Genomic DNA, 23,237 nt, shown 5'->3' with positions numbered 1-23,237 from the left:
TTTAAAATAAACGAATTCGTCTTATTGACAAGGCACTGTAGCAGGAATGTCACGAGTTTGGGAGAAAAACCACTTCATGTCAGGACCTCACTTAAGAGAACGTAGCCAAAAAGCTAAGAAGGGCCATATCAGCACGCAATCAGAATCGCAACCCAGATAAAAGCAACAACCATTACCTGCCGCATTTGCAAGTTACATCTTACAATGCAATAAGTTACACAAAAGAGAGACAACTAATCTACTAATTTGCCAGGGATATTGGAGATATTTCTCCAAGACAAGCCACTCGATCATCCAGTAGTATTATTCTTCTCACTCTGTAACGGAAGGTTTTATGGATTGGTGGATGATCTGCTCCCTAGTGCTTCCTGTAGGCCAACTCCTTTACCATATCTCCTAGGGACCGGTCATTCCTAATACTTTGAACCCAATTTGCGTTGATTCTAACCCGCTCCAGGCTCTGTTTTAAGGTTCTAGAGATTGAAGGCTTGGCCCGACTCGCAAAAAATTCTTCTACTTCTTCAGCTTTTTCACTAGAGGAAAACTGAAATAAAAACAGGAGGCCCTTTTAGCCAAGTGCACATGCTTTTCAACATAAAAAAACAATACAAACAAAGATAACAGATTTGAGAATGACCGGTGACACAATGGAACTGATAAAACGTGTAAGTAGAAATCCAGAGCCCCATGTTTTTGAGATGTGATCCCAGTTTTCCTGCACAACCATCAGAATTGAAATAATAAGAAACATAAGAACAGAATTCTAACAGGTTATGGGCCTACAAAAGACTCACTTTTTTGTGATGCTTTAATTTTACATTTCTCTTGACATGTAAAACTGAGTACAACTCCAAGAACTCAATGTGGTATCATCAGTTGTACAACTTCAAGAACTCAAATGCAGAATCCTTCACTAATTGAGCCATGCAGGGGCCTAAAGACCATATTTCTTGCTATATCATAGAGTAACATGACATGAAGCTCTTGATAGGGCTGTAATTTCATTGATTTGTGGAAGATAAGTGCAGGCTACTTTTTAGTACCAAATTGAAATTCACAAGCCTTTTCGAGTGTTGAGCAATGCAACGACACTCAGTGCTAGTGGTCCTAAGATGTCTCAACTTTCTTTTTCATTAAAGAGGTGTGAAAATAGTCCACTATGCATCTTTTCAAGATGGATTGTACAAACTTTAAATGCCTTGTGAAGAAGATGAACAACATCAAGCATTACAAGATGCATGCGCAAAAAGCTAGTTTTTCAATCTTTTCCTGATTTCACTTTTGGCTAGTAGGTTTAAATCCTTCTACATGTTTATGGACATTATAGCATAACAACCCACAGCCAGATGTGATTTAAGATATAAAAAAGAGGGAAAAATACATGATGATAAGAGCTTACCTGAACCTTGATAATCAACAAACATATTTGATCTATATCGGCTATTGGAATAAAAGGAGCAAAAAGTGTGTGATGTTAACGTCTTGATTCATGACAACGGCATCTTTGAATGGGGGAAAACCTAGATGGCTGGGACGCAGGAATAGCTACCTCTTAGCATATGTGCATTAGGCTCATGCTGTCGAGGGGCAAATCTCCAAGGTTCCATCAAAAGTTAGGAGGAGAGTAGATTAATTAGCAAGCACAGAAAAGACAGAAAAGTCTGAAATTGGAGGAAAATGGACACATTTGGAATGTTATGCAAACATAAAGCATGCCCTTTTCATGCCTGATGATTTTCAAAGGCATGATACCATGTCAGAAGAAAACTGCCCCTATACCCAGATATCCCGGGCAATAATGCACCCTTGGACAAAATGTATTTACATGTTGAAAGCTTAGTTGTCTTGTCTGGACATGTGTAAGTAGGTAAAAGAAACTGAAACGAGTTGAACATAAAGCATCTTGCGCCTGCAGGATGCTTCCATTGATATATAAAGACAGCAAGGAAAAGGTTATTTATTCTTTCTCAACACAATTTCCAGAAGGTTGCCAATATATAGTACATTGCACCTAAGTTTCTCATGTACTTAGCAATAGGCAGTAAGATTGGATTAGAAGGCATCCTTGTCATTTCCATTTGGATGTTCAGCTGCCATGTTGCTTAGAGAGCCGGTGAAGATGAATGCAACAGAAGCTGCAGAACATGCAAAAGATTTTTGTGGAACCTTCTCACTGTCTATACCTGAAGAAGGCCACGTTCTCAGGAACCAATGACTCCTAAATACAACCGAGGACTCCTAAATACTGAGAGAGCGCATCACTGCTTGTTATATCGTTTAGTTTCCTCCATATGCTTTTCCCATCTTGGGCTACACCATTTTCAGTTACAGCTAGCATGTTAACAAACAAAAGTTGGACATGAGTGATGCACATGGCATACTAGAGTCCGCACAGAATAGCGATGCTCGTGTAACAGCGAGTTCTGCAGGGGCAGTTTGGGATAAACATAAAAGTGGGGTTGCTCAAGAGAGGAGTCACCCCCTTTGCATTACAGTCATATTTATAAAGTGAGATCTAAATATTAAGTAATAATTTATAGAATTGTTGCCTTGATGTTCAAGTTTTTTCCAAAATATACAAGAAACAATATTTTGAGGAAAAAATGACATAAAGGATACCATCGAGTTTGAACTGAGTAATTTTGATAAAACATAGAAGGATTTATGCACTGGCTGGTCAGGTCAGTACACCACCAGTAGTGTACCACTCTGACCAAGAACCAGCACCAAGGACATTTATGGGACTGGTCCCTTCATGGGTTGAGACGTCCCACTTGTCACGATTGAAACTGGTCATTGCTGGCCTGTACAAAGGCCCATTCTGCTGGTGCCATGGCACAATCCAATTGGGTAATTAGTTTTTCAAAAAGAAGAGGGAGGGAGGGGGAGGGAGAGAGAGAGAGAGTCGGAGCCATGCTCTCCTTCTCATTCCTTTTGGTCAGGGGGTGGACTGTTCGAGAAGAAATAGAGAAAGGGATGGGGGAGGGGGCAAGAGAGGGAGGGAGAGGAGAAAGGAGGGCATATCCAGCCTCCTCTCACTACAATACAGCTTCTTTAGGGTAGAAACCTTACGTATTCGGTAAGTTGCCTCTCCCCTTTTTTTTGCTGCTAATTTGGCCAAAAAATTGAAAGGGTGAGTCGTGCTGAAGTAATTTCAATTTGGCATATGTTGTAGGGTGGCTATCACCTAAAAATGCACCCTTTTTGATTTTTAATATATATTTTCTTTTATAAAATTAAATTTCTTATAGGTAAATTAATTATATTTTTGATAGTTTTTAATATTAACCCATCATTGACTCAAAAAACATAAAACCTATAAATATTCATTAAATTTCATTTAAGACAAGTTTGAAAAAAAAATGGAAAAAATAAAAAGTCCTGGTACAATACCTTGAGATAAGACCATCCAAAGAGTCAGGACCGCACCATCCCGATGCTATATGGCCCATACAATTCCAAGTAATCTTGGAATGGGGATCCGCACTTGTATTTTTAACAAGGTCTGCTGAACCGGCCCGTAACCGGTACGGTTCAGGCTATACGGAACGGTTCCGGCCGAATAGGGACGGAACTACAGTGTTACTGGGACAGAACCGGCCAGTACATGCGGGAACCAGCCCGTATCAGTTGCGTACCGGACGGAACCATGTATCAGCTGCGTACCGGACGGAACCATGTATCAGCTGCGTACCGGACGGAACCGGATGGTTCCGTCCAGTTCGGCTAGGAACCGGTTCCATTTAATGTGGGCTTTTTGGCCCAAAGTCACGGCGCGCGGGCGCGGTGACTTTTTGAAAAGGCCACGACGCGCGCTATGGCCTTTTTTGAATTTCTGTGGCCAGAACGCATGCGCGCTGTGGTGCTGTGGCCATTTTGGCCACAATGATTTCGAACGACCTCGCAAAGGAAGGCCGAAGAAGGCCTTCCCAAAATTCATTCAGCAGAGGCATGCCAGAGGCAAAAGGCTGATTCAGGCCTTGGAGAAAATTCATTCAGCAAAAGCCAGAGGGAAAAGGCTGATTCAGGCCAAGGCTAATTAAGGTGTGCTTTCTTTCCCCTATCTTCTTTCTTTTTTTTTTTAGGGGCTTAGAAAAAATAGCACAAAAATTGCAAAACAAGAGAAGATCTTGCTAAATTGCAAATTAGATAAATCATATGTATTTTCTAAAGTAGAAAAATTATCGTCCTCGTAGGAATGGACACATCAACGAAAAAGAACCCGCAAAGCATGATATTGGCTGGAAGCATGGGTGAATGCTCAAGGAAAGGTACCAGTGGCAGTGCAACCATTGCCACCATAAATTCAAAGGAAGAGGGGTAACCATGTTGAAGCAGCACTTAGATAGTAATTCTGACAAAGTAGCTGCATGCCCTGCATGCGCAAAGGAGATTCGGCTGCTGATGAAAAAGAACCTCGCTAATTACAAAGAAGCCAAATTGAGGGCTGCCAGGAAGTAGATGGAGGTTGAACGCCAAGCGGCAAAGCCACCTTTCTATCACGCCAGAAAGTCAGAGGAGGTCTCCCCGAATATGACGAGGCACGAATCCAGGCTGCCATGCAAGCAAGCCTAGATGATCAATGGCAGGACGAGGAGGTGGCCAAGCATATGGCTCGATTTGGGCCCTCATTCTACGAGTTGGACTCCGATTCTGTGAGAAGCAGGCCAGATCCAGGTCTGCAGAGGACCTCCTCAATCAGAAAGAGCGTCAGCAGAGACAGTGGCCAGACAGAATCTATCTTGGGTGTTTTTGATGGTCGAAAGAAGTCATTCAGAAGAATTCCACCAGAAGTTTCAATCCATGATTTAGATCTGCATGCCTTTTTCAACAAAAAATTGAAGCAACAGAGGGTTGACTCAATGCTAAAGAAGGATAAGATATATGGCGAGTTATTGGATCCTGGTTCTACTTTAGCCACATCCCAGTGAATGTGGCAGACAACAGGTCTGCCATTTCCTCCATACGGTCTGCTGGTCTCGGTGTAGATCCTTCAAGCCCGAAGAATATCTACAGTGAGCTTCTTGACAACAATAAGGAGTTGGAGAACTGGATTGCCTCCTACAAAAGCAAGTGGCCCACATATGGACTGATTGTGATGTGTGATGGTTGGACCGATCCTACCAGGCAGAGCATCAACTTTCTGACATACTGTGATACAAAGACTTTCTTTCACAAGTCAGTTGATACTTCGGATTAGATGCACGACTCTACATACATCCTCAAACTTATGGAGAAGGTGATTGATCAGATAGGAGAGGAGAATTTCGTGCAGGTCGTTACTAATAATAGGTCGCAACATAAGGCCGCCGGAAGATCTTGATGGAGCGGCGGCCACATATTTTCTAGACCTCATGTGCTGCATATTGTATCGACCTCAAATTGATGGATATTGATGGAGACAGCCCAAAGCATCACTAGGTATATTTATAACCATACTTGGATCCTTTCACTAATGAGGAGCTTTGCAGGGAAAGATTTTGAGACCAGAAGTCGCACAATTTTCTACCAATTACGTTGCACTTGATAGCCTTCTCGAGAAGAAAGCATTCCTACATCAGATGTTTATCAGTTTCGAGTGGCAGGATAATAGATATTCATTTTACAGCACCGAAAGAAGCAAATCGAAGACTTGGTGACGAGGCAGACATTCTGGCAGCGGGCCACTGCAATAGTAAAAGCTATCAAACCATTATATGAAGTGCTGCGGGCCGTGGATAGCGAGAGATACCTCCAGATGGGCTTTCTGCATCACATGATGGAGAGGGCAAAGATTCAGATCATGAAGACATATGTAGTCCATGCCCATGAGTACATCTAGATCATTGAGCGACGATGGGATTACCAAATGGATAGAAACTTGCATCTAGCAGTAAGCAAGAACATTGAAAATTAGACTGCTCTTGTACTTGTATAATTTTACTAAGACGGATTCCTCTATGTGTAGCATACTATCTGAACCCCCGGTTCCAGTACAACATACCTGAAATTGGTATGACGGACAAACTTCTAGCGGCTCTGCGTAATGTCATTTACAAGATCGAGTCTCATCTAGAAGTCGCGGCCTTATGTCTAGAAGAGGTAACTTAACTTTAGTGGCATATGTAAGTATACCAATATCTTCTATTATTAACATAGAGGAACGATGATTCTTTATCATAGACCAAATTATTTAAAAAGGGCAGCCACAACTTCGGATAGCGAGCAGCTGTCGCGAGCAATACAACTATAAATCCAGGTATGTTACACATCAAGAAGACATTCACCTGGCGTTAGATGGTTACTAATATCTATTTTTTTCAATATTTCTGCAGCTAAATGGTTGATTCATTTTGGGTTGTCCGCGAAAAATCTTAAGCAGATAGCAATACAAATTCTCTCCCATATGATATCCTCAAGTGGTTGAGCGCAATTGCTCCAGCTTCGCCCTCATCCATAGCAAGCAAAGAAACTGTTTGACACGGAAGCACCTCAACGACCTTGTATATGTCTACTACAATCTGCAGTTGAGGCTAAAGTGCATTTAGGAGAAGTCGAGCTCAAGTATGCAGATCCGATCCATAGGGCTTTCGTCGATGATAACGATGATCCTATGATCGGCTGACTTGGGGACCAGCAGCAGAAGCCGGAGCATGACGAGCCAGGATCACCTCGACGACCGGCCAACTTCATAGCCAACGAAGTTAGAGTTGATGCAGATCAACGAGCTGAGAGTAATATATCATGCCTTCCCACAATTGATCAGCCACAGCCATAGGAGAGCTTGTCACCTAATTTTTCCTTGACATTCTCTTAGCGAGATGATCGAAAGAGGCTCACATAAGGATACTACGATATCCGGTCGATTTAGTCAGAAGGGCGATATCCAAACAGAGGGGCACGAAGAGTAAAAAGGCAGCTGCCCAGCAAACCAAAAAAGAAAAACAAAAAGGCCCCATGGAGTATCCAGGAGTCCTGGAGCAGCAGCAATGACGATTCTGGTGGATCTACTAGCCATAGAGGAAGTGGAAGACAGGAGACCATTGTTTATAAGACAGGCGGAGAATGGTCTTCGATACACCAGTGAGTCCCGGTTTACGCATGCTACACAGAATAGAGACCACGGTAAATGATTTGGTAGAGTCCGCGAGGATACAATTGCATATAGGAGACGGGCTCCTTGAGGTCGTTCAGAAGGACACGATGCAGCTACAGAAGACTTCACACGTAGAGTAGGATCAATAGACGTATCAGGTTCCAAGTCGTATACTGGATCATATTATCCGCAGCCACAGGACCCATACGGATACGGATATGGATATGATGCATCTGAGGCATCTTTCGGTGGCTACTTCCTACGCAGCCCGGAGCATCCCACGAGTCGAACTTTGCTACTGGCATATTCGGATAAGCCCCTCCATAGCCATATTATCAGCCAGAGGACACCTCTCAGAGCCAGAGCTTCAACGAGAGATTCAAAAGTTCTTATAACCCGACGCGCGTTCCTCAAGAAATGAGCATACAAGACTACAATACCGCTTGGTTAGAGGGGTGGATTGATATGACTTTTTATTATGCTGATGATCCTAATATCTACAAGAAGCATCGTCACTCGACCTGATTTTAGATATTCGAGAGTGCTTTAAAAGTATGTAATTGATTGTATCTTGATTTGAAGATATTTTATGTTGTTCATTTCATGATTTGTATCATTTCAAAGAAATAAAATGCAGCATATAGCTTAAACCGAAATCATAGAAACATCAGAAAATATCCAAAAAATATCAAATTAAACTTAAATTTGTAGAAAAAGTTTGAAAAGAAAGAAATCTTCCAAAAAATTACAAAAAAGTTTGAAAAAGTTTGAGAAGAATTGCCGAACCGGATAAACCGGTTCAGTACCGCTACGAACCGATACTGAACCAGTACCAAGACCGATCGGTACCGGTACCGGTTCGGTGATCCTTGATTCTTAACCTTGCAATTGACTTGAGAGACAAGTGCATGTGGGAGCACAAGCAGGTATGGCACCTTAGCTGGAAGACTCTAGCAACTATAAGTCTAGAATACGAGAATGGAAATGTTTTAGTCATAAAGAGTATCCTAACACTGCACCATAGAAATAAATATTTAATTTCAGGCACCTGTAAGTTGTTCACATTAATTACTGTACAGTATAGAAAGATAATCTGGCAAACCATTTTCTACTTGCTTGGTGTTGATTGAACTATTTGCTCATCTTTTTAATTCTAGGAAAGTGAACATCTTACAGAGACTGATTCTGATTCCAAAGTCCAGAACCAACAAGATTATAGAAGTGTTAGGTTTACTTGTAGGTAGATGAGTGCAACATGTTTAGACATCCCAGTTAGCATTTTAGGTCTCACAATGTTGTACTGAACCACTATCAATTTGTTTGGCAATTAATTCTAAGCAAGTGAACAACTTACAGAGACTGAATCAGATTCCATAGTCCAGAACCAATAAGCAGAAGTGTTAGCTTCTTGTAGGTAGGACATCCCAGTATAGCATTTCCGGTCTCGAAATGTTGTATCGAAATTGTTCAGAACAGATGAATGGCAAAAATCATACCTTTAACCATATCCATGCAGTATCACGTCCTTCCCTGCTAATTCCACCAAGTCCATAAACAACATCCTGATTCCGAACCTAAATAAATTTAAAATAAAGTAAGCTACTTTAGTAAATAAATCAAGGCATTTTTAGGAAATGGAAATATACAACTAGACATGTAAAACAATGAGTTACCTCCGAAGAAAGGAAAAAGTTTAGAGCATCACGAACAACAGCAGGATCAGGACAAGATGCCAAGGCACCTAAAGACCAAGGGAAAGAAACCTTTCAATAACAGATCTAGCACAATTACTTTTCTTAACCTTCAGCCAACAGCAATTTCAACATACTTAGTACACGAACTTTCTCCTGGCTTAGATCAGCCTCTCTGTAAACCTTCAGAAGGTATTCATATCCTGATTTGTTTGAACTGTTAACAGTCTGCATTATAGCAACGTATGCAGCCTACAAAGCAATTTGACCATGCAATATCAGTAAGATTAGATAAATGGAGTAAAGTGAAGATTTACTTTCCTTTTAAAAAGCAACCTTTCTTATATCTGGGGGAAGGAGTAATGTGTTTCTATCATCCAAGAAGGCATGAAAACGCCTTGCTGCTTCATTTAGAGTGAGATCATGTCCAAATTCAGCAAGAGCAGTCAGCAGCTCTCCTCTCAACATTGCATCCAGGTGATTTTCACCATCCTTTGGATCCCAACCTAACTTTCTGTAAGGATACTAATCAAGAATGCAAACTGGAGGACCACCAACAGCACAATACAAATATGGCACTTCGCAGTGGTTATAATTACAAGGAAATAATTGATAGCAACATAAATTTGAACCCAACGATTTGCACATTAAGTCATAAATACGGACTTGCACCCAACGATTTGAACTTAAGTCAAGCCACTGTATAATGTCTAAACTGACATATATAGTGACATGCACAGTTTACAAGTACAAATATGCATCATATCAAAACTTATAGAATGAATGATGATGTATAGGTTTCTGGTGGGGATTGGGCAAGGCATCATAGCGATCTATCATCTAAACACATATTTTAGTAAAATACAACTGCCTCAATTCCAGAGCGATCGTACCAAAAACTCGAGTTCCTTTGTGGATTTCCTTCTTGATCAATGACGACCACATTGTCATCTGTGAATTATTTATATCTGTAGACTTTACATACATGCAATGCATAGCAAATACATAAATATGAATGCAACATATTGTAACAATATATCATATGAATGCATGTGAATTATTTATATCTGTATACTCAAAAAGCACCAAGCCCACTACTTTCCCTGATCCCGAGCGGGGTCTAAAGTGGGCTGAGGCCCAGACCATTGTTGAGCCCACATGGGATCTGCAAGCAGAAGAAGGGTGAATGTGCACTGAAAATCATGGACATTCTCTGTACATGCATACATAGCAAATACATACATATTGCTTAGGATTGAGTTATTTAAAATATTGATTGCTGCTTATAAACGTGGTATTAAAATCTTAAGTTAATGAAAAGATTTAAAAAATTAAGCATAGTTGAGCATGAAAAACTTTTATTAGCCCTTCCACTCTTCCAAACTCTTTTCCTATACCCTCACCAGAAAACAAAAAAATAGTAAAACATATAACACCTTGCCAACAGTAACTCTACTGTTTGGTCAGATCCCAGATTCCCAACAATAATTAGATACTCAGCAAAGCAGCCTGGTGTCCGGAAATTTCCAATCAATCTTGTTCTATAATGAAACGATCAGTATTTTGTCTACAATTGCAACATGTCCTTTAATAGGCCAAGTGGCAACGGTTCAGCTGATGTAACCATATCACTTCATTTTTGTAGTGCCCAGGAGAATTATGAAACAGTATAAGAGTTTCCCTATCTGGAGTCCTACTCATGTAGCCAATAGGATCTCGCATAGATTCAAATATTCTTCTTGCAAGAAAAAGAAACATTAAATTTAAAGCATTTCACCCGATAGTCACTAAAAAGGTGGTCACAAAAACAAGATTTGAAACTTACTTGCACATTTCTAAGTTAACTTCTTCATACAAGTCATCAACTGACTAACAGAAATTCTCTTTGAGCAAATAGAATATTCGATTTTTAATTATTGTTTTCTATAAGTTTCTATGATGCAATCAACTTGTCACATCAAAAACATACAAAGTGGCCAAATTTTCCTGAAGACTTACCTGGACTCAAAGATGTTGCCTACTTCAATAAAAGATCTCAACTCAACTTTTCACCGCTAAAAATAGTTAAATAAAAGTATAAAAGAAATACTCTTATAGGTAGTGTTCATTTTGGGAACTAGAAATCTATTCATATGCAATGCATGTTAAGAAATTACTTAGATGTGCAAACAAAATATAATAGAAAATAATTTACACCTATAATAAATTAGTGAAAAGAGGAACCCCTTGCTTGTTTCCCTCTTGATACACTTGGGACCATAAGTATGATTTTTTCAGTGATTTCATTAGACCTCATTGCAAGTTCCTTTTATGATATTTTTCTTTTTCTATTGTAAATAGATAGTTTTTATGGTTTTGAATCCAGTTAATTTTGAAAAAAATATTGACAGGACAATCATCTTTTACATTATATGTAAAATATATATTTATAATATAGAGAGAGAAGGAGAGTAGTTTGCAAAGAAAAGGCTACAAAACAAGCAAGCTCCTCATATCCTATAAACATAACTTCCTTTCTATCATTTGAACCCTTCAAGGAAAATTTAGACCCTCGCTTTACTAATAACTCTTGAAATTTATTGCATGCATTCACAAAAATTACATCTTTTTTTATTATTATCTTATCATCCGTCATTTATCAAAGCCTTCTGCAATGTACGTATTTAGAACTTCATTCTTTCTAGTCTTATGCACAGAACCACCTAAATATCGTTATATCTATTATATTCTACCCATATTACATACATCACCTTCACCAAAAAAAATACTTGAATCAATGCTTTTGTATCCAACCCTGCATTGAAAAGTTGATGTGTCTATTCATACCGTTGGTCCGACAAGCACCTTGAATATATAATGTGCCACAACAATTTATTGTACATAGGAGATGTTTGCATCGGTCTACAATAACCCCTTTACATCATAAAAAATAGCACTATATATTGGTCAAAGTAGCCATTAATTGAAATGATCACTGATCAAAATTTGAATATCGGTATTCACACTTAAAAAAATATATGTATTTAAACATGATATCTAGAATTACATTAAAAAAATTATTTTTTGATGCTGTTATATGACTATTTTAGCTACTTTAAGAGATGTCATTATAGTGGTCATTGTAAAAAGTACTAAAAATTTAGGTTATCGAAATCATTGTCCAAAGTAGCTTTTTGCACATCATTTTATTATCAGAATAACCTCATCAGTGAAAGCATGACTTGTATCAAAGAAGCCACTATTATTATAAAAAAAAAAAAACTAGCTTCATATGATAAATTCTGAATTTAGTGTACATCAGCAGAATAAACTAGCAGCATACATATAAAGGTCTTCGACATGTGGAGAGGGCTTACTCTGCCAAAAACTGGAGAAGATTAATCAAGAACTTTTTTATGTCATCCAACAATTCCGGAGTGGCATCATACGCCATGCTCACAATCTTGTAACTTATCTGCTCATGAAAATTAGTAGTAGTAATACCTGAAGGTGCAAGTAATTAAACTAAAAGGTTTAAAATATGGAGAAAAACACACCGTTATTATGTGTGACACCACAGTGTATTCATACTCTTCTCGGTACGCAGCCATCAAGGAGAACAACGATGACAATGTCTGCTTGCAAGCCATGCACAGGGAAAAAGAATCATCCAGAATACCTATAATAGAAAACTTACTAAACTAATCATAATGAACACCATAGGGAAAAGGAGAAAGTAGCATTGAAAGATTTTCAAATTACCAAACCGATCAGTTGCAGACAGTTGATTGGCCTCTATTGCATATTTAAGTCTAGCTGCAAGTTCATCATCATATTTCACCCTATAAAAACCTGTTTGGTCAACATTAAATTTGATCCAAAGACATCCAACTTTCCCTTGATTTCCTTTAGCCAACAAGCTAGTGGCATCACCAGATGAATCAACAAGTTCTTCCATATCCAACTTGTCATATTTCGTTTTTAGTAGAAACTTTTTCTGAGCTGTATGTGAACCACAACATAGCGTTACAGGAATAATCCATTGGCCATCCCCTGAAGACCCACTTGACAAAAACTGAGACTGCAATGGAGGAGAAAAATTGTTAGAAGGCAAAAAAAACAAAGAAACTACTCAGATCAACTTACAGCAAACTACAGTCCTCAATATGTTAAAGCAAATAGTACAATTGCCAACCGTTTTAGACAATGAACACAGTAGTTTGTCCATGTACATGTTGTGAACAAGACTGCTATTTGTCAGGGATCATATGCAACCACAACTATATACTAGTTATATTTGGTCATTGCCCAATATTAGTTGATTTGATACATTATTGCAACTTTACAGCTGTTGTTGCTTCAAGTTCCATGATGTCAGAGCCACATCATTTTCTCAGGCATTGTGGGATCTAATATGCAAGACACGTTTATCCTTGACAAGTTTACCATTATATTAGACCACTGCACTGAGCCCTATACAACAGTAAATATTAGTTACGGTATCCCATAAGAAGTCACTGAGATCTCTTAACTCATTGGCAGTTGGCCGCTAGATGGTTATATTCTGTTTGATTTATTACTTTGGATATTGTCCTTTGGAAAAATTGAGGAATTCAGATCTGAAGCTTGATGAAGCAAAGATACCTGCAAAATTCTCTTACCTATGGTCCTTGATTTTATAGCAAAACAACAGGATGGCATTTTTGTTGTCAACATATCAACACTATAGAAATTTGTGTCATTTTCTCTATATCGAAACATCTTCTTACCCTCCTTCCACAGCTCTAACGCAATCTCCCATGAAAGCTCACATTAAATGACTACCATGGCAACGATTACAAGTAAGAAGTCTTATCTCAACTATTTGCAGGCATTTTAAAGCTACTCTTCAGCCATTCACTTTTACAAAAGGCTACATCCATGGTAAATTTTAGCTGTTTAAATCCTTCCTCAACCTCCATCCATTTGTATTTGTTATTATTAGACAGGCAGCAAAATTTATACTTTCTTACTTATATACCATTCTGTTAAGAGGCTCATTGATTTTCATTTATTTTGCTAGTAATATTCTTGTAGATAAGGTTAGGATTATCTGGAATCAATATTCAGTGCAGTGAATTGGTAGCATAATATAGGCACAACTTGTTGCACATGTATGCATTATAGGGGTGCAAGCACCTGTTTCTAAGCTAATTTTTAGCCCCATGATTTCTATCTTGTATGCTTTAACTAATGCTGATAATATGAATCCCCAAAAGTTGGTTCAAGGTCTGAATAAGCGATTATAATTAGAGTTGTAATTTTAATAATACAACATATGATGGTTTAAACTTTTATTTTGTCATGTCATGGGCTTCGCATTAAAAGGCCTGTAATTATTTTCTATATGGTAAACTACAGTCTCTTGAATAAAATGGAACCTTGTAATAGTCTGATTAGAAGTGTGAAAGAGGTTGTTTGGGAGGTTTGTCACTCTATACAAGGCCAGGCTTTGACTGTTAGTTGATGAAATTATGCTGGCTTTCATATTCCTTTGTGGTGGGTGCCTGTGTTAGTTGTGCCATCATTTGCTAAAAGATCCACTTTAGGTCATGGAGATGGTTTTTTCTTGCTGTTCTGCTCCCTTTAGCTTAAAAGTTTGATCTCATTCAGATTTTATGGCCTTTGAAGGTCAAATACTTGTTCGGATTTACATCGAACTGCTTTAGGCCTTCTCTTTAGCTAATTCTCTGTCACAATTTTGAGACATTCTCTTTACCTATGATCTCTCCAGATTTTTTTGTTGGCACATGTTCAAATCATCCCAATCAATTATTGGCCACTTGAATCAAATTCTGTAACCCCAAAGCATCCTTAAAACTACTTGTTACTAATCCTATCATGTATTGTGCATCTACCTTAACATTTCTTTTTATTTCGTCAATGTCACATTTAGGCGCAGAATAAAGAACAACAGAGATGTAATTAATGATTTTTTTTTTAAATTTAGTCGACAAGAAAAGCATGTGCTAGTGCACATTTTAAGAAGAGTTTCGGTATTGCATTATAAATAGAACCAGCATTATTAAATGAGATGATATAAGAACCCAAAGTACAATACTTTAACTTCTTGTGAATATGACATCATAAATTCACAGTTTCATGTATCATCAACAAACCTGCTCAAATTCCAACTTGCCGTCTTTGACATTCACGGAGACAACAGGATAACCTTTCTGCTTAGTCCACGAATCCATTAACATCTTTACTGGTTCGCCTGATTCATTCTCAAGAACAGCCCATAGGTCTTCAGTCTTTGCGTTGGAACAAGCAAATTTTTTTATATATGAAGCCAATGATCTCTAGAAAAATAGTTACATGCTGTTAATAATACTTAAAACTAGAAATGTAAGCATGCCAGAGTTTATAATATTGAATTGTGTGGCGAGATAAGAAAAGAAAATCATGGATACATGCAACTTTCTGGTTGACATAACTAATTAACCAATATTCAGTCATCAGGGCAAGGTAACAAATATTTACATTTTCAAAATCACTAAATTATTGCTAATTTATAAGTAGCTTAAAAGATTAAAAATAACCAGAAAACCACTTTAATGAAATATTATATTGTCTATGTCTTATGTACTATTTGTATATACTATTAGTCACGAGCTAATGATATTCCGGCTATGTTATACTCAGAGAAGGTAGTAATACCCCAGTTTGCAAAAGTGCAGCTATCAGGCATTTACATAAGGTTGGTATCAAAAAAAGAAGTTCTTTTGCAATGAGAGTTACCAAGACTATAATCAGAACTCTGTTACAAAAACCAATGACTCATCAAAAAAAGATTTGCCTTTGAAGGTAAAATTCACATTTATAATGTATTCTAAACATCCATCTGGACCAAAATGAACAATTGGCAATGACTATGTAGTGCATTTAAAGTGAATAAATTTGTCTTGGGGAATAATCATCAAGTTATAGAGATTCAGTTCACATTCGACTAAGGTTTTAAAATCTCACGTGAAATTGATATCTTATGTTCAACCGGGATATTAAAATTCCATTTCTTCTAGCATGCATTTGGTAAAAATCGAGATTATCCTATCAGGGCATACAATCAAACCATTGCTAGTATTTTTTTTCTTCTTGTACTTTCCTTTGAATCTGATAACTTATGATAAACCTCTGAGTGCTGATCGCATTTCCCAACTTCTGACGGCCCCAAGGAACCTAGTAAACTAGCAAGCTAACTATGTTTTTTTTGTGAGAATCTATGATATAGGTGGTGTGTTTTCACTCTAAAATCAACCAAAGAAGATCAGTCTACAAGATCATTGATGATGAAGTGATGCCAAATCAGAAAAAGGCAAAGAAAGTTAATACACAGGACTAGCCTCTGAAAACGAAAAAATATAAAATTACATTGCATTTAACAGGCAAATCAGTTATTAGCAATTTCGAAATCATATGATTGGAGGCAGACTAGCTATCAAACAAAGATAACATAAGTTTTTTAATACTTCATCAGCAGTTATCACAAATAGATATTGTGTTGACCAGGAAAAATGTAAAGTAACAAATTGATGACTAAAATCAACAACCATTCCCTTCCAACTCATTATTAGCAGGTAGGCTAAAATCTAGCTAGTAGCTAAAAAACCTCAACAAGTAAGAATACATGAGAAAAAGTTAAGAAACCAAATGCTAAACCTGAAAACATTCAGCACCAAGGTAACTTTGCAACATTCGAATAACAGATGCCCCCTTTTTGTAGCTTATTGCATCAAAAATTTCATCAATCTCACTAGCATGATTTATATCTACCTGAAACAACATACGCAAAGCTTAACATGCAAATTCACAAACAAAAAGATCCAATATGTAGTATAAGTAAATCTTATAGTCTTACCCAACCTTCAAAGTTGTGATTTGATAGAAGAGTGCAAAATATGTAGCATCAATTAACAGTTCAAGCTGTTGCTGGTGTTATTCAGGTTGCTAGATGAGTCTTATGATGATTCAGGAAAAAAATCTTTATATTACTTTGAACGAGTAATGAAATTGTTAAGCTTTTTATAATTTTCAATAGAGACAATGTGGAAGACTTTATCCATTCAAGTAACCAGGATAACTGATAACTTACCACTTGAAGTCCATTTGTTTACTCATTTATTCAAGGTCTAGTGTTCCAAGCTTACAAGTTACAAGTAAGCTATTCAGAATTATCATGCACATGTTAGCCAAATCACAAGCATAGACTCATACAAATCTATCTCAATGTAAAGAATGTAAAGCATGTATTATATCCTACCTGTCAAAATTATGAACTAAAGCAACAACCATTATAACATAATAATGGCTGTTGTAACAGTTTCACAGGGCCCCTGTTATATGTACATGTACAGAACGGACAGTTAAATGACAACAGTTGTTTAGCCACAATTCCATTAAATGACAGCTAGCTGGCGGTAATAACAAAATTATCTGACTGTTCCACTTTCCAACCAACTTAATATTTTAAGTACAATTCCCAAATCAGTTCTAGAAATAATATTTAATCCAATGAATACTCGACGTCAGTGATTGGGTGGATCTAGGGCCATGTCAGGACGGGTGATGAACACCCGCTGTTCCAAGATATCCGTAACCCGTTGAGGGACTGTGTGACCTTCCGAGTCACCCAAATTTACCGGGAGGCGAACAGGCCAACTGATTGGGTCACCTCATATATGGCGCAACCAAGGTTTGCCGTGTCGTACGAATGTCACACTAGTACAGTGTCAGTACGGCATGATGCGAAATTTTTTTTTGGCGCCATCCGTACCAGATACCGGTACCGAACCGGTACGGTACGCCCCATATCGTCCGATTCGGGCCAATACAACATACCATATGCGCAACACTCCAGTGGCTGGATGTGGGATAGCTACGAGGCTTCTCCACCCCCTCTTTGTCACCTTCTCTTTTCCGACTTTATTGGATGTATTCATGCTAGAACAGTATGACGTATCCGACTTACCAGGTAAAAAAAATCCAATGAATACTAACATAATCAAATAATGATGTTACTTAAATTACCACCTATTATTTTCCATTATGACAGCTAATATTGACTTTTATAACAGCCATTGCTTTATCAAAAAAATCCAATCAAAGGCTTGACTGGCTGAAGGTGGTAGCTTATCAAAGTAATATAGTTCTTGGTAGTTGGACCAAGTGACATGGGTTCAAGTTCCCCACCTTCTCCAAGTTTGGGGTAAAGGGTATCTGAGGGAGGCTACCCCTTGTTGTGTAGCTCATTTCCTATGGGCCCATCTAAAAAGAAGCCTTGACAGGTAAACGACAATTGTTCTTCTATTATGATGGAAAAAAAGGTTTTGGAATGGGGCATGATAGATTAGACCAACAAGCTATTATTAGGGGATATTAGTGCTATTCAATTACCTTGACCAAAATAGATCAATATCATATACTGAAGGTATCAAAGAAGATAAGTTGGGAAAGTCATCAAAGAGAGACAAATTAATGAGCAAGGAGCACTGGAATTTCTAACCTGTCACTATGCGGTGCAATCCAAGTCTCTTGGAGTTAAATTTGGCCAATCACTAAGACTAGGCATAATTATGGTGCAGAAAAAAGACGATTGACCTTGTCCTTGAACTGATATTGCTGTTTCATCTTATCATCCAAAAGCTTACTAACCAATTGACAAACCTTGACCCCATTCTGCAGTCATCTGACATTTCAAACCTCTTTTGCATAGCGGGTAAACTTGATGTTAACCATTCACTCTTTTATGTAGTCTCAACTTTTGTGCATCCCATAGACAACCATTTTAATTTAAACCTTTTAACAGTTTAACCCCACAGAACATGTCACCACCTAATCATGTGTCAAGTCCAGATGTGAAATCCTTGTTACACTAAGGAAATCAAGAATTACCAATTTTTTATGTTTAATTTTATTATATAAAAATATATTAAATGGGTTAAGTGGCTCGAGACTCTTTAGCTGCCTCAAGAAACTTGGTAATCGGCATCAAAAAAAAGTATTACCTCAATGGGATGTGATTCAGCAAGTGAATCCAACCTAAGGCCCATTGTAGTCTCATCGAGGAACTGTGTCCAAATTTTCCATTCAGGAAATAATGAATCTGCTGCTAAATAGCTGACCTGTAACACAATAGCAGTTGGAAAAAGGAAAAATATGAAGCGTAAGCATTCCACACAAGCACAAATACCTAATAAATGACAGGTAAAAATTGACTTAATTACCCATGTTGCGAACCCCTCATTAAGCCATAGATGAGTCCACCATTCCATTGTCACGAGATTTCCAAACCATTGGTGAGCCAATTCATGTGCAACAACAATCGCCACCTGAGCAGAACAAAATCACAATTCAGGTAAATTATTTTGTACAAATGTGGGAAAAAGCATGGGGTTGAACGTCTCCAAGTCCAAACTAAAACAGAAAACGTCCAACATAAAGAAGAATATGCAAGATCTAGTTCCTTATGATCATAAAGTTGAAAAATCAATGACCGCGCACGGCAATCAAACTCAAATCAAGGAGGGAAAAAATTATATCTCAGCAAGTGAAGATCACCCGTTGTTTATTTGCAGCTGCTGAGTGGCGGGCATCGTATAGCAAAGCTGTCTCCCGATATGTGACCAAACCATAGTTCTCCATAGCACCAGCAGCAAAATCAGGAATAGCAACCATATCCAATTTGGGAAGTGAGTAAGGTACAGCGAAGTATCTGAGTGATAATAAGTTACATGTGATCACCAATCATGGCCAACTACATCGCAGCTATTTCTATGGAATTATCATAAGAAATTCAGACAGCATCTACATTCTAAAAGGATCCATTAGACAACTTGTGGGTAAACAAGTATCAATAGAAAGTGCATCACAACTCATGATTTGGCAAATTCAAATGAAACCAAATAAATAGATTTAAAAACATCTGATATAAAATGAATAACATTACTTTTTGTACAGATCCAATGTCTTCACAGCAACATCCAAAGCAAATTTTCCTTGGTTACTCTTACCAACCTGAGAGTACACACGAACCTTAATCCCTGGAAAGATGCAATAAATCAAACAAGGTCAATAAAGGTTTTACAAATTCAAATGCCTAAAGTTTACAAGGATTCATACCATCAGTTGTGAAGTCTTCCAAGTAATCAAACAAACCAACAACAACAGCCACCAAATAAGTTGACATAATCGGTGATTCCTGAAAAGAGATAGTCTTGACAGGCCCATCAACTTTTTCTTCAATGACCGGCATATTTGATAATGCTACTAGGTCAGAGGGTACTTCCAGTGTTATTTTGAATGTAGCCTAAACAAGATGATTTAGCAAAATAAAATGGCAGTAAGTTCTAGTCAAAACAGAGGGAGAGAAAATAAATAAATAAAAAGTAATGGAGTAGTTAAATATATCATGCTAACTGCATATATCTCTTATACATGTGATCATATAAACTAATTCTATTCTAATTTTCCTTCAGAATGGTTTGCATCATGCTTTTCAAGAAACAAAGCAAGAAACAAGGAGTGCAGGTAAAAACACAAAAAGTAAACGCTAAAGGTTTCTATTAAGGGGCATAGTTAGAAATCATGTAAGCATGCAAGCTTTAGCTCAATAGATAAGGTATACTGAGTTCAGCCATAAAATCTATACTTTTTTGTTGATTTACCAAAATGCCTGCTTAATGAGCATAATCTCTGGAACTAACACGAAGTAGCCTTTAGGTTTCATGGCACATTTCTTTGTGTCCAAGGTTGTTTTGGCTTTAGAGGTTTAGCATCAAGCTGAGAGCTAGCCATAGTACATTTTTAGAACCATAATGGATTATGAAAAAGATTTGTCAATTAGGATAACGTTATTGTTTAATCGCAGAAAGGCGGTTCACAAATAAAATATTCTAGTTATAACTTGAATATTGGTGTTCAAGAGCCAAGACAAGTTTCCTGATGGATATCTTCCAAAAAAAAAAGTTTCATTAAATGGGCAAAAAAAATTCAGATCCTTACACATACAACTACATAAGCTGAACATGAGTTAAAATTTGCAAACATACACAATATGATCATCCAAAGTCACTTCCCTCTGTTTATAACAACTTCTGCAAAAACATTTTAAAACAGGTACAAAAGGATTTCTTTAGAAACGCATACTCGCCTTGAGTAGAGGTTTCCTAGTAACTAAAGCTCATCCCCTTACGCAAACCTTGAACTTAGGCCCCAAGTAAGTCATATGAAATTCTCTATTTCTTGTCTCAGAAAAGAAAAGGGGGAAAGGACGAGAGAGAACTGAATCTTGAATTTGTTCACTTTCTTTGAAAGCAGCGTATCAAGTAAGCTTTGCATAATAAATTGAAATAAACACAAATTAAATAAGAGAAAGTTTCACAAAAAGAAAATAAAAAGATTGATACACGAGTGACTAACCTTATGGGCAGGTTCATCCCAACATGGAAAACAGCGCCTGGCGTCAGCAGGCTCAAACTGAGTCACCGCCATGTTCTTCTTCTCCCCATTATGCACGTAGGTACTGTAAAACGGATCAATTTAACCAAGGAAAAGAAAATGGAAAAAAATGGAAACCTTAACATACGAGAAGGTAAGAGGATGAAGGGAATCAAATTACCTTCTATAGAACCCCTTCATCTTATCGTTTAGGGTTCCTTCAAACCCGATTCCAAGAACGGCCTGTCCCAGCGGAAGAACCTCGTCAAATTTAAACACCAAGATCTCGTCTTCTTCCACCGGAACGATCTCCGAGGGGCGTATTTCCTGAAACAACCCAGGGTTTTAAAAATCCAAGAAGTCAAAAGAAGAAGAAACGGAAAGAAAGCAAGATTTATTCGAAACGATTCAAGAAAGATTCTTTAAAGCGACGCAATACCTTCGACGAGCTTGGATTCTTGAACCAGACGGAGTCGTCCTTGATGGCGAGCTCGGCAGCATTGAGGACCAAGATCTTGGTAGCCGCGACGACATCGATCGCGATCTGGACGGCTCCCGCGAACTTACAGGCGGAGAGGTCCGGCTTGAGGAAGAGATCGTACCTCTTGGGGATGGCGAACTTGGGGAGCCTCGGCTTGCCTTTGAACTGTTCGACGCTCGGTTCCTCCGCCATCTCGCTCTTATTTGCAGGCTGGTAATAAGAAATGCGTCAGATTACAGGCCGTATATAGGAAGGGGGAGGCGAGAACCGTCTGAGTCTTGTATATGGAAAAGGGCTTTTGTATAAACTAGTTATATATGAGACGATAACTGTATTAGCTGTCCGAGTTGGTTGCAGTATCTCAGATCTCGAATTAACGGCCGAGACTTCGTCGACATGTGGCGATGTAACGAGATATTATTCTTCCCCTGGGTGATTCGAAATTTTATTCTGTGGCATCTACTTTTTTTTTTTTTTTTTCTTTTTTTTCTTCCTCCTGCTAAAGCGGATGATGTCGAGTGCGGATCCAACCAAAAAATAACACTACCTAGAGAGCACTAGACAGCTCCTTCTCTCCCAACCAAATCGTGTCTCTGGAGTGGTTAGCCATATATAAAGCCACCTAACTGCTGCCTCGTTGGCCTCATGGTATATATATTTTGTGTGGAAGGCTAACCCATGGTATGCCATAGCTCGAATATCTCTAAGCAGAGAGTAAAAGACTGAAAGTCATCCACATCGCTCTCGCTCTACTGGATCCAACCAATAATCATCACCGAATCTCCCTCCAATATAACAGTCTGAGCTCACAGAGTCCGCCAAGCATACCCTAGGCCTGCCCAGCATCCATTTTGTTTCTTGACTTAAACGAGATTCGGCTTTGTGCTTCGTATATTATTATTATTTTACCTTACCTACAAGAGAATATATCTACTAACACGGTATCAACGGATCAGTCTGAAAACGCGTTTCAAGCTTTTTATCTTAAAAAAGTATTTAATAGAGAAGTATCAAAATTAATGACAAAGAACAACGCTTACACATGGATTAACTATTTTATTGGACACATAATCTAGTTTTAAATGTTCATGGAAATATTAAAATATCTTGATTCTTTCGACTTTCCAAATTTCTCCACCAAGCTTTTTTTTTTCATTTTGATAACAATCACCCATCAAGATAATGAAAATATCAAAAGAATTGAGAATGACTTAACAAAATGGAAATGTATAAAATAATTTATTATTTTAAAAAGAATTAGAATAGGGGTTGCAACAATAACGGTCAATTATTCCCGCTTCCATGCCTTCATCTACCCAGCAACTCTCAACTACTCGAAAAAAAATTATAGCCAAAATGTTTAAATCTTGAAGTCGAGACAATAATTTAGTCACAACTCAGATGGAACAACCTATGTAAACCTTTCCACCTATAGTTTTAACTTTTAACTGATAAACATGACTGATTTAAACAACAGTCGGCCATTACACTTTCAGCCATGCATCTCTTCAGTATTATATTAAAGTACAGGGGCTTC

At 37.9% G+C, this 23,237-nt stretch overlaps 1 protein-coding gene across 1 annotated transcript; it reads right to left on the bottom strand.

The window, feature by feature from the left end:
- On the bottom strand, window positions 1–21,936 carry LOC103720809 (aminopeptidase M1-like). Its single transcript, XM_008810704.4, has 19 exons — window positions 21,659–21,936; window positions 21,401–21,546; window positions 21,202–21,304; window positions 19,903–20,089; window positions 19,730–19,823; window positions 19,342–19,495; window positions 19,008–19,112; window positions 18,789–18,905; window positions 16,444–16,557; window positions 14,904–15,086; window positions 12,508–12,826; window positions 12,303–12,424; window positions 12,123–12,220; window positions 9,103–9,280; window positions 8,904–9,018; window positions 8,749–8,816; window positions 8,572–8,649; window positions 638–715; window positions 1–544 (listed from the first exon to the last, which is right to left on the bottom strand). The coding sequence occupies exons 1-19, from the start codon at window positions 21,890–21,892 to the stop codon at window positions 359–361; spliced, it is 2,679 nt and encodes an 892-aa protein (XP_008808926.2). The 5' UTR covers window positions 21,893–21,936; the 3' UTR covers window positions 1–358.
- Between the last annotated feature and the right edge of the window lie 1,301 nt (window positions 21,937–23,237).

Source organism: Phoenix dactylifera, chromosome 8 (assembly GCF_009389715.1).
Source record: "Phoenix dactylifera cultivar Barhee BC4 chromosome 8, palm_55x_up_171113_PBpolish2nd_filt_p, whole genome shotgun sequence".
Classification (NCBI taxonomy): Eukaryota; Viridiplantae; Streptophyta; class Magnoliopsida; order Arecales; family Arecaceae; genus Phoenix; species Phoenix dactylifera.
The sequence above is the reverse complement of the archived record's forward strand: the minus strand, read 5'-3'. Positions and strand labels throughout refer to the sequence as shown.